Below are 12,827 nucleotides of genomic sequence, written 5' to 3'. Positions count from 1 at the left end.
GTGAAGTAATATAAACTGCCCAAAATATTTTTCAAGGTAGTCATTTGGCGATCTTTGAAGTTTGATATAGGAAAACCAGAAATTAGATTTCATAACCAACAGTTTTAGTCACAAGAGCTTTGTGTACTTACAGCCATCCAGTAGTCAGACACGTCGTGAACTAAAATAATGAGAGCACCGATTCGGACGAAGTTGATGATCCAGGAGAAGTAGATGAGGGTAATTGTTATCAGGTGGTGTGTGGTCATCTCCCAGAAGTCCTGAAACCACATCAAATCATCATCTACATGCTTACAATGCAGTTAGAAATCCCAGTATGTGACAAACCTCAAATCTCTGTTACCATGGTAGTTGGTGCTCAATTATAGACTTATAGATGGTGGTCATATGGTTAAAAATAGCCTTTCATTTATTAGAGATGTAGTAATTGTTGAAGCCCTCAGTTTGTACGTTATTCCTAATGATATGAGGTGAAAATACTACACTAGTGCTGGCCAGACAAGATAGAACCCAACTTAGATGTTGGACCCGTATCTCATGGTCTTATAGATACTAGGAGTGAGTCAGTTTAGTTTTACGCTGCACTCAACAATATTCCAGCTATATGGCGGCGGTCTGTAAATAATTGAGTCTGGACCAGACAATCCAAGATCAACAGCATGAGCATTGTTCTGCGCAGTTGGGAACCGATGACATGTGTCAACCAAGTCAGCGAGCCTGACCACCCGACCCGTTAGTCACCTCTTACGACAAGCATGAGCTACTTAAGATCAATATTCTAACCCGGTCCTAGACAGGTTATAGATACTAGGAGCAAAGAAATTTCAAAATCAATTATTTGTCAATTTCATTGCTAGGTCCAGATCCCATTTTCAGAATTGAAAACCCCAGTGACTTGTGTCTAACTGTTAGTGAGTCCAGGTTACAGGGACTGGGAGTCCCAGGTAAAACCTGTAAAGTATAAGTTTTTTACCTTCCTCTTGACATCAGTCAGTGAAGAAAATAGCAGACTCCAGTAAAAGCCTAATTCAGCCAGATAAAAGCAGTACAGTGGAGTGTCAACATGCTGAAACAGAGCAGAGATTGCATGAGATGGTGTTCAACAGTTGTGTCAGCTTAATACTGTCAGATTAATGTCAGATGGAAACCCAAAGTTACCAAGTCAAAGAAACTTCAACCACTTGCTTGACAACAACATTAGAATCTATGTCGTAATGTCGCCTGTACAGAATAAAGAAGTTGTATACCCATAAAACTGTCCTCATTCTTCATTTGGTGAAGCCAAAAACCCATCATGGCACCAACAAACCAAGAATCATAAATGGCTTGCATTTGAGAACAGAACCCCTGTTGTTAAGCAGGGCAGGAATGCACACATGTTTATAAAATGGAGGGGTTCTGATCAACATGTTAATGTCACGAGTAATACACTGCCACTTTCAAATGTATGCATCGACAAAGTAGGGAGCAGAAATGCCAACCCCCAAATAGTAGTTTCAAGGATAAGTAGTTTGACCATAAAATTAGTAGTCAACTAAATACTTAAAATCATGATGGATTCTGAGAAACATTTCCAAAATATCAGCATTACATTTCTTCTTGTCATCTTTTTTTTTGGCGAATATGTATTTAATCAACGAAAATATATGTTTTTGTCTATATATCAGAGTTTTAATGAGTTTTCTTCAAATTTCGTAAAATGTCTAGTGCAATCGTATTGGCGTAGTTTGAGGCTAAAATTCATAGCGACTACGATAAAATGATAGAGGTTGGCATCTGTGAGGGAGTGCTCCCTTTAACAATCATCATAGGATCATACAGACAACATGATAATAGGCATTGTACTTTCATAACCGCAGCAATTACATGTTTACACATACAAACCATAAAAACAGAAATGGAAACCTAAAAACAATTTAATACCTGATTTGGCCAGCCGATATAGCAATATTTGGTGTCCCAGAACCAGTCTCTCTGAAACAAACATGTTCAATTGACAAGCAGGACACAACATACAAACATGAAGTACTGTGGAATGTGAACCTTGTTTCAAGGCCACATGTAGGCAGTATTCCAGCTCATTACAGCAGCCGGAACTTAAGTTGAAGACTGACAAATGTATCATTACGGTTATGAGTAGTGAGAGAGTGAGTTTAGTTTTACGCCACTTTTAGCAATATTCCAGCAATATCACAGCAGGGAACACCAGAAATGGGCTTCACACATTGTGCCCATATGGGGAATCGAACCCAGGTTTTCAGCATGACGAGCAAACGCTTTAACCGCTAGGCTACCAATCTGCCCACTATTATGAGGAACATGTGACGCTGTGTGGGCACTGATGGTAAACATGGTCAGAGAACATCAACAATGTCAACAGGTGCTTGATACCTAGACATCTGAACAGTTCATGGGTTTTCATAAAATCCAAGCAAAAAATATCATCTGTAAATATCCAGATCTTTGGTTCTAATGTGTGACTGGTAAGTGTAGCTACTGAGTGTACCTACCTCCCATAATATATACACTCCATATACAAAGGCTGAGAAGTAAAAGAGGAAGTGCCAGCTGAAAGAAACAGAAATAGCAATAATTAGCTGGCAGAAACAGTAGTAATTACAACACAGAAACATTGATAATTACAACAGAGAAACATTAATAATTACAACACAGAAACAGTAGTAATTACAACAGAGAAACAGTAGTAATTACAACAGAGAAACATTAATAATTACAACACAGAATTATTAATAATTACAACAGAGAAACATTAATAATTACAACAGAGAAACATTGATAATTACAACAGAGAAACATTAATAATTACAACACAGAGCATTAATAATTACAACACAGAAACATTAATAATTACAACACAGAAACATTGATAATTACAACAGAGAAACATTGATAATTACAACACAGACACATTAATAATTACAACACAGAAACATTGATAATTACAACAGAGAAACATTAATAATTACAACACAGAAACATTAATAATTACAACACAGAGCATTAATAATTACAACAAAGAAACATTAATAATTACAACACATAAACATTAATAATTACAACACAGAAACATTGATAATTACAACAGAGAAACATTGATAATTACAACAGAGAAACATTGATAATTACAACAGAGAAACATTAATAATTACAACAGAGAAACATCAATAATTACAACACAGAAACATTGATAATTACAACAGAGAAACATTAATAACTAGGATTGCAGTGTTTGAGATAGAATTACCAAGAAAGTAAATATTAGTTAATGTGAAATGTTGACGCCCTAATTTGGCGCTGATTCAATGCAGCTGACACAAACTGCAGAAAAACAAACAAGAACGCACAGCCAAGCACAGCAAATGACAGGCTGCTGGAGAGATAAGAACCTTCCAATTCCAGAACAATAACTCTTTTGACTGTAGACCTAAGAAGAATGGAGCTACGGCCTGTTAAAGAGGGAACTGTTTCCTTGGGCATTGGAAAGCCAGGAAGCGGTGAATGTTGCTATATTTTACTGGTGCTTCCTTCAGTTAGTTATCTCACAACTGACAAAATGCGAAAATCCTAATGTCCCGCCCTGTTTGTGGGGTAATTGTGGCGTAACTATTGACTTTTACATAATAATAATGTGAAGCAAAAATGTTTCACATTTCATTATCTACAGTTTGGTACCTTAAAAAATGAAATCCATTGTGTTTTCGCAGAGCTGTGAACCCTATAAAAATGCGTTTTGACAAAAATTGACCAACTTCCAAGGGCAATAACTCCGACACTATTCAAGATATCGACATGCCTTGAACAAACGAAGTAGTCCGGAGTGTGGGCTTTAAAACGATTATATATAGAACACTATTGTACTATTTGCCGTTCAGGAGAAAAAGATTGTTAAACACAGGCACTGTCAAAAAGGTGCAGAAATGTGCAAAATCGCTAAGGTTGTCTTTGTGTCGTAATGGTTGCGTAATTATTGATTTTTACATAACCATGATGTGAAGCAAAAATGTTTCCCATTCAATTACCTACAGGTTGGTACTTTGGGAAATGGAATCCATTGATTTTTCGCAGAGTTGTGACCTTTTCTTTAACCCTATGAAAATGCGTCTTAGAAAATTCACCGACTTCCAAGGGCGATAACTCCAAAACCATTCAAGATATCAACATGCCTTGAGCAAACTAAGTAGTCCAGAGTATCTGCTTTCCAACGGCGTATCGAAACACGATTGTACTATATGCCGTTCTGGAGAAGAAGATTTTCAAAGACAGGCACCGTCAAATCGTGAAAATCGTCAAAAATTTCAGTTTTTCAAAATGGCGGAAAATCTATTATGACGGCTAACTTCCGCTATGCGTTGAATCGATGGGGAATGATGTTGTCTACATTGAGTGAAAATTTGGTTTATTTATCTCTTATAATGTTTTAGTTATTCAGGTGTAAAGATTTTGACATTTTGGGTTCTCTGCCCTTACCGGAAGCCGGAAGTCGGGATTTTTTCGACTCTGTATCAATTTCAGCATACAGGCTATCATCCCTGAAAGTTTCATGAAAATTGACCAAGGGGTTAGGTCAGGAGAGCTGGTACAAAAAACGTATAAATAATAATAATAATTTGGATAATAACAGTAGGTCTTCCAGACTGTCGTCTGAAGACCTAATAACAAGACAGAACACTAATAACTACAACATAGAAACATTGATAATTACAACACAGAGCATTAATAACTACAGCACAGAAAGTTATAATTACAACACAGAACATTAATAATAACAAGACAGAACACTAATAACTACAACATAGAAACATTGATAATTACAACACAGAGCATTAATAACTACAGCACAGAAAGTTATAATTACAACACAGAAATAGTCATAATTATAACAAAGGAGTACTAATCATTACAACATAGAAATATTAATAATTACTACACAAACATTGTGACAATTACAACACAGGTACCGCAATAAGTACGTAACAGAAATACTAATCTACCCAGCCGGTTACCCAGCCACATCAAACTCAGCACGTAGTTCAGCGATGATAATTCATCATCTGTGATGCATCATGTACTAGTATACTGTTCATAGATTAGCTGTGTATCAGATACTGTTCAAGGCACGGTTCTTAAATATTTACAAACCCATATATTATTGCTCATCTTGGAAAATGATGTGACATGTTTGAATGAAAAATGGATTCCGGAAACTATCCAAGGCCTAAAGCTGGTGGATATATTGCTATAACTATATCAGTGGAACCAGCTTGCCACCTTCTGTAATGGTGCTGATGGTAATCAATCTGTCTAAATACAAGAAAAGGATATGGCTCACTGTTAAATGGCATCTGGCTGGGAGCAAAGGAATTTGGACAACAGATCAATGAAAACTTGCTTTCCTGGGTGTGCTTTTGGACAATAAAGGCACATGTGCACTTACTCTCATTTTATACTGTCGTACCTCAAAGCAATGAACTCTTCCATATTGTCAATATTGTCAAGTTTAAATGGGGAAAAAAAAAGTTAAATGGTAATTCAGACACATATGTCAGATATAGGACACCTATTCTGTTGAGTCAGCACAAATGTATCGGCCCGATGGACAACTATCAGGGACTTGGGGCATTCAAACAACGGCAGCCATGGGACACACAAAACTTTCACACGGAAAGCACTTCACCTGAATTCCCAGGTCTTATGTCATGACAAATATTTTAACATTTATCAAGGATTGTATCTGTGCATGCCAGAAATCAACTGTTGGATGAAAATTCCACTCCCTCGAAGGAAAGCTGACAACAATTCATATTAATGGTAGTGCAGCATGGTTAGCACCAACCTGAAGTATTAGCATGTTCTGTCATCATTTTTGAACCAACATAATTAAGATTTGACTTGGCTAACTTTGATGAACACTCTTCAAAAAAACGAAAAGCATAAACCATTTTTAGAAGAATTTATTGCGTTAGTTTAAGAGCAATTATTTCACGCAATTTCAATGGTAAAAAGGTGAAAATTTGCACATATTTAGACAAAGAGTTCGCCAACACAACATCAGCTTTTATTGTTGTGTTTCTGTTTACTGGAGTCCACAAGATGGAGTCAAAGTCAGTACTTTGTATGGCCAACATTGCCAGCAATTACTGCTCAAACCAGGGAATTGTTGAGCAGTCTCCATGGCTGTGGCAAGACCAGAGATGCCAACCCTAATTTAGCACAATTAGTATTTTGGCCAAAATCTTACGCAAAAAATATTACTTTTTGGCCAAAATTAGTATTAACTTTTCCAAAGGGTTTTCATATTTAATAAAAAGAACATAGATATTCTAAGAGCTTGTTATTAACAGTGTACTCGCCTAAATCAGTATTAAGTATCCACATATAGCTTGATAGTGAATAAAATATGGTTAAAATTTGTTTTGTATGGTACGTATGCTATTTCAAAATTTAACTTAATGTATTTTATTAAAAAATCATATATTTTTTCTGCTATCGTACTAGCGTATTTTGTGTTGTTTTTTCGCAACGAATACAATAAAATCATATGGGTTGGCATTTCTGCAAGATGGTGACGCAAGTGAGCAACCCGGATGTAGCGGTACTGGGCTTGGATGGTAACTCTTGGACGGACGCTTCTCGGGCGATCTTGGTCTGCAGGAAACGATCCCAAAGGCAAGATATGGTGCTCTGATGAACGTTGAAACGTCAGGCAACCACAAACTGCGACTCCCCAGCCTAAAGGCGGCCTATGGCGATGTTTCGATTGGTGGCACTCATTTGTGGCATGATGATTTCCTCTTTTCCAGGCAAAAACGAATGACAAAATTAAACACAACGTTGGCCTTTCCATCGAGATCGATACCGCATGCTTTCCCACTTACTTGCACTTGTATTTTGCTTTGCATATTTTCTTGGTAACATTTTGGTGAATATTTCTTCAAACACTTCTAAAACAAGGGAAAAATTCACAATTGCTCGTTTTGGCACTGAAGCTGTTTACAATCACATAAAGATGACGTTTTGGAAAGAAATAGAATATTTCTATTGCTTTTGGCGTTTCTGGGGTTTTTTTTAAAGAGGGCCTCTACGCTACATGACACAATACCCATCATGACTTCCTGACCATTACTAACTACAAGAACCCTCCAACTTGAAATTCGGTGATTAGCATATGACCCCTATCAAAATTTCAACCAATGGTGTCATAGATATCGTGTGAACCTTTCCGTAAAAGGAATACACTCATGAATATTAATGACTCCACGACCAAGTTTCGTGGCACAAGTACCGTTGTCGTTTGCTATTGTTTTACTGAATAGTATTAGCAGTAACTATTTCATGCATTTTGTATCAATAAGTGACCCTTAGATTGTATTTATGAGTACTTATTTCATCAGGGATCTGTGATTTCTTGTTGACGTTTCAAATGTTGTTAGAGTAACCTCCCTTGAACCGCAGATAATGTGGTTTCGCCTAAAATAGTTCATTATAAGCAAAGATTACTATACAGCAGGGTTTAACCTTGACTTACAGAAATCATGGTTTCTCATGCCCAGTCTTCTGTTGATTTTATTGCTTGAGTTGAAACCTATTGTGACATAACCCATGATAACGAAGTGCATCACAGACAATATTTTGTAGCATTATTTCAACAATAAATATCTCACATGATCAGCAAAACATACATTGCAACATTTTCCTACTGAAAAGATTGTAACATTACAGAATAACATCTGTAATGAACTAAAACTAGAGGTGAACAGTAATTACTCAGTTACAGTTATATTTCTTTTGTGAATAAACGTCATTAGTTCCTCAAGATTTACAACACTTGGGAAACACAATATGGAGCTTGTTTTGAATGAGTTTGATAGTTGCTAGTACCTGCATTCTCGGAACTTCTTCATGGATGACTGGCTGTCCATTAACCTTCTCTTGAAGAACCATCTTTCTACTTCTCGTATGCTCAACTCTGTCTTCTTTGATAAAATCTGGAACAGTGATGAGCACGTTAACAATTCAATGAAAAGCACCATACCAGTGAAATGGTTATACATAAAGCAATGACAGGTGTAAAGTTCGCTGTTTCACAAAGTCCAAGTCACTACTAACAATGATCAGTTAATAAAGCAATAATCTGACGCCACTTCTGCAGCATTCTGGTACAAATATCCATATCAGGTTGAAGAAATATTGTAAAAAGATTCTGGGAAAAAAGCACCAGTAACTTTTTTCGTTATTTTCTCCTACACTAAAACATGCAAGGTGGTGAATCTTTGCCTGGATAATTCTACAGACAGCCTCTCCAAAAAAGTAGTTTTCTACGTCAAATTTGATTTCCATGACACCTTTACACTTTGCCTTTGGTCCCCAATGTATTCAGATAATCTGATGAGCAATGGTGGCAGTAGTCGAGTGTGCTGTGGTTCCTAAGATAAGAATATTTGCTGCACCAACAATCTTACTTTGCTGACAACAATCAGTATGCTGTAACTGGAATTCAAGGTCACAGTTATACTACTTGTTTGAATAACTGGAACATACATGTTACTGCTATACCAATGCCCAATTTCAACATATTTTGAAAAATATGGTCGTTAAATAGCTGTGGCAGTAATGTTAATAATCGCAACAAAATTCTGTCAGCAATTATTAGCTTCAGTGTAACTGGTTCGTGTAATTTCAGAGAGAATGTAAAAAATTGCAGAAACATGAGAAACATGATTGTACATGAAATTCAAACGTCATTACTGGATCCTAAATATTTATAACACAAGAAATGTGTTATGTTATTCCGAAAAGTACATACTTTTCGGGACACAATAGCTGAGATCATCCATACCAACTTTCAGCCTCATAGGCCTCCTGGTTATAGGGATCTCAGGTGAGCTGTCAACGTGAATGTGTCAACAGGGGAACTAGCACTTTGGGGAAACAAGGACAACACCTTCAGTATTCCAGAATGTTAAATGCACAATAATTAACAACTACACATTGAGCAAAATTGAAAAGAAAATAGACATTGAGACTTGTGGCTACCAAAACAACCAAGGGGATATTCAGTGCTATTTATATAAATAGTGAGTGAGTGAGTATGGTTTCATGCTGCGTTTATTGATATTCCAGAAATATGACTGCACTGACACCTGAAATGGGCTTCAAACATTGTACATGATGGAAATTAACCCCCAGTCTTCGGCATGAAGAATGAAGGCAAGGCTACCCAACCAGCCAGCCAGTCAGTGACTGAAACAAGTTTAGTATGGCTTACCTCCCCTTAACCAGTGAATGTTACATCTGTTTTCAACTAGTCTTGTTTATTCATAACTGACTTTCAAAGCTACTGCATGTGTGACTGTAGCTGTAATACAATACAGAAACAGCTAACAGAGCAATTCCCATTGCAAAAGCAACAGTTCTGACACTATATTATTAATCAGTGGTCTGGTATGGAAGGATTTTCCAAACACTTAGGCAAGAATTATAATCTTGATGTAATACTGTGAAACAGAAGTCTAAATACTTCAGGTTGGGATGGCTCACAGTTCAAGCACATAACTAACCCCTTTCCTGCAATACATTGTATATTCTCATGCTCAGTGTGACAAACATCATCACCAATATGTGTATTTACTACTATTCCACATCAAATATTTTGCTTTTATCCCACAAGAACAAGATATGTTTTAATGGGTTAAAATAGGTAATAACTATGTAGATTATCATCTAGTAACTTTGAAACAAGATTTGTATGATCTGCTGATAGTTTTGATGGTTATGCTGTTTGATGGACAGTGAGTGAGTGAGTTTAGGTTTACACTGCTTGTAGCAATATTCCAGCAATATCACGGCAGGGGACACCACAAATGAGCTTCACACATTGTACACGTGGGGAATCGAACCCAGGTCTTCGTGGTGACGAGCTAAGGCTTTAACCACTGGCCTACCCCACTGCCCCGATGGAGTGAGTGAGTATGGTTTTACACCGCTTTTAGCAATATTCCAGCAATGGGGCGCGGTGGGCGAGCTGGCTAAGGTGCCAGGCTAGTGATCCAGTGAGGCTGAGGTGTCGAGATCGAGCCCACCCGTGACCGGGTGTAAAAACCTTGGAGTCAACTTTGTGTGCAGACTCTTTCAGTGTTGTCACAACCCCTAGTGTACAGTACACAACCCTGTGCACTTAAAAGAACCCACGAATCCGTTGGTATTTGACCAGATGGTGGCCACATGAATACGTGCAAACACCTAGTTGCGGGTACAGCAACGTGCAGTGAACATGGACAAAGTACTGTGACTATGTGTCCCAGTCCACCCAGCTGTGAATGGGTACCTCGTTAGGATGAGAAAGTCACAATAACTCGGTGCGCCTAGTGGCTGCAAGAGTTGTATACTCCCCAGGGAGTTGAGATTGATAATGCGATGTGCCGTTGAGATTGACATCCAATGATCGAGGGAAAAAATACCAGCGCCTTGAGCATGCACTAGTGCGTGGATATGTGCGCTATATAAATATCCTATAATATTACGTCAGGGGACACCAGAAATGGGCTTCACACATTGTACCCACGTGGGGAATCGAACCCAGGTCTTCACGGTGACGAGCTAGCGCTTTAACCACTGGGCTTCCCCACTGCCCGATGGACAGACAGAAAGATAGATAGAAGGATAAATGGATGACTTCATGGCACAGATGATAAAGCTTGATAGAAGTGACAAAGTGTGAGAACAATAGGAATCCAGGCCACAAAGTGTGCTGACCTCCTTCTGTCAGGCAGCAGTGTCAGAAACCAGGAGCAGATGGATCACAGGCTGAACGGCCAGCAGACCATCATCATCATCATCATCCTACTTCTACCTTATCAGGTCCCTGCTTTCTGGGCCAGGTCAAGTCATGTAGTTCAGGCAAGTGTAGCCAGTATCACCAAGCCCTACTATGAAGCCACCAAGCCTGAGATATCTGATGTATGTTCCCAATAAATATTTAGACGTCAAAACCATGAACTCACAACATCAATAGTTCACAGGATCCAAACTGGTGTCATGATGACCACATAACATTTGTCATGATCAGATGTGTACAAAACTTTGGCTATTGCCTACCAATTCATGACTGACCTGCCACATATATTTGACAGTTGTCCCATGAGATACTGCATACCTCTCTAGTAGGTGATTGTGTCCCTCCTGTGTGACCTGGCCCTCATGTGTGTGACTGTGTACCCCCTGTGTGTGACTGTGCCCCCTGTGTGTGACTGTCCCCCCTGTGTGACTGTATTCCCTCTGTGTGTGACTGCATCCCCCCTGTGTGTGACTGTGCCCCCCTGTGTGTGACAGTGTCCCCCCTGTGTGTGACAGTGTCCCCCTTGTGTGTTCCTGTGTTCCCCCTGTGTGACTGTCCCCCTGGGTGTGAGTAACTGTCCCCCCTGTGTGTGTGACTGTCCCCCTGTGAGTGGCTGTCCCCCCTGTGTGTGACTGTGTCCCCCTGTGTGTGGCTGTGTCCCCTGTGTGTGACTGTGTCCCCTGTGTGTGAGTGTCCCCTGTCTGTGGCTGTGTCCCCCTGTTTGTGACTGTGTCCCTCCTGTATGTGACTGTGTCCCTCCTGTGTGTGACTGTGTCCCCTGTGTGACTGTGTCCCCTGTGTGTGACTGTGTCCCCCTGTGTGTGACTGTGTCCCCCTGTGTGTGACTGTGTCCCCTGTGTGTGACTGTGTCCCCTGTGTGACTGTGTCCCCCCTGTGTGACTGTGTCCCCCTGTGTGTGACAGTGTTCCCCAGTATGACTGTGTTCCCCCCCCCCTGTGTGTGTGACTGTGTTTCCCCATGTGTGACTGTTCCCCCTGTGTTACTGTGTCCCTCCTGTGTGACTGTGTCCCCCCTGTGTGTGACAGTGTCCCCCTGTGTGTGACTGTGTCCCCCCGTGTGTGATTGTGTCCCCCCTGTGTGACTGTGTCCCTCCTGTGTGACTGTGTCCCCCCTGTGTGTGACTGTGTCCCTCCTGGTACTGACTGTGTCCCCCGTAAGTGAGCTCACAGCTACTATGATGATCATGGGTTGAACAGGCTTGACTTTGTCCTGTTTTGGCCCAGCATGGTCATGATTCACTGATGCACCGGCAATCGGCGGCAAGCTTTGCCTGATACCATACACGATACATTTGTTTTATTATGGAATCATATTTTGACATATATCAATTATCAATTTGATGTTGCTTAGGATAATACACTGTGCCAAATATGATTGAATAAGGCCAGAGCAAGGCAAAACAATGACTCGACCCCAGTTATAATGAGAGCCTGTATGGTTTGTACCGGCAGGACAGAGTACATTGGGTACAGAAGACAAGTCTAATTCTGAACGTCATAAACTTATCACTAGGGATATTGTAAACATGAGGAAAATATTTCATGATTATAGTTAATCTGCATTGTGACTTTCAAAGTCTTAATCATATGTTACAGTCTGTGGAGAATAAGCCAATGCATGTTAAGATTTCACTTAATTGGTTAAATGTGTGTCAATGAGTGAATTGAATAAAAACAGTGAAGTTATGAACTGAGATATTTTAAACAGTGAAATCTAAAATTGGGGCAAGCTAATTCAACTTAATGTTTTGATAAATGTAGCTCTTTCACACTGACAGTTGTTACAATTAGGCCTATTTGCACTTTGCTACATTCTTCACACAGGCCAACCTTCAGACAGCAGACACTTCACACAGGCCAACCTCCAGACAGCACATACTTCACACAGGCCAACCTCCAGACAGAGCATACTTCACACAGGCCAACCTCCAGACAGCACATACTTCACACAG

At 39.5% G+C, this 12,827-nt stretch overlaps 1 protein-coding gene across 1 annotated transcript in view; it reads right to left on the bottom strand.

Annotated features, from left to right (window-relative positions):
- The window catches only part of LOC124276681 (ceramide synthase 2-like), a 42,817-nt gene that overhangs the window by 3,219 nt on the left and 26,771 nt on the right, over positions 1-12,827 (bottom strand). Inside the window, exons 3-7 of the mRNA XM_046712319.1 lie at positions 7,900-8,006; positions 2,511-2,568; positions 1,924-1,974; positions 974-1,066; positions 132-260 (exon numbers count right to left, since the gene is read on the bottom strand). Of these exons, the coding sequence (XP_046568275.1) occupies positions 132-260; positions 974-1,066; positions 1,924-1,974; positions 2,511-2,568; positions 7,900-8,006 (438 nt within the window). The remainder of the gene's footprint in view (positions 1-131; positions 261-973; positions 1,067-1,923; positions 1,975-2,510; positions 2,569-7,899; positions 8,007-12,827) is intronic.

Source organism: Haliotis rubra, unplaced genomic scaffold (assembly GCF_003918875.1).
Source record: "Haliotis rubra isolate DU_JTF1 unplaced genomic scaffold, ASM391887v1 Scf211, whole genome shotgun sequence".
NCBI classification, from domain to species: domain Eukaryota; kingdom Metazoa; phylum Mollusca; class Gastropoda; order Lepetellida; family Haliotidae; genus Haliotis; species Haliotis rubra.
This window is presented reverse-complemented; position numbering and strand designations above follow the sequence as displayed.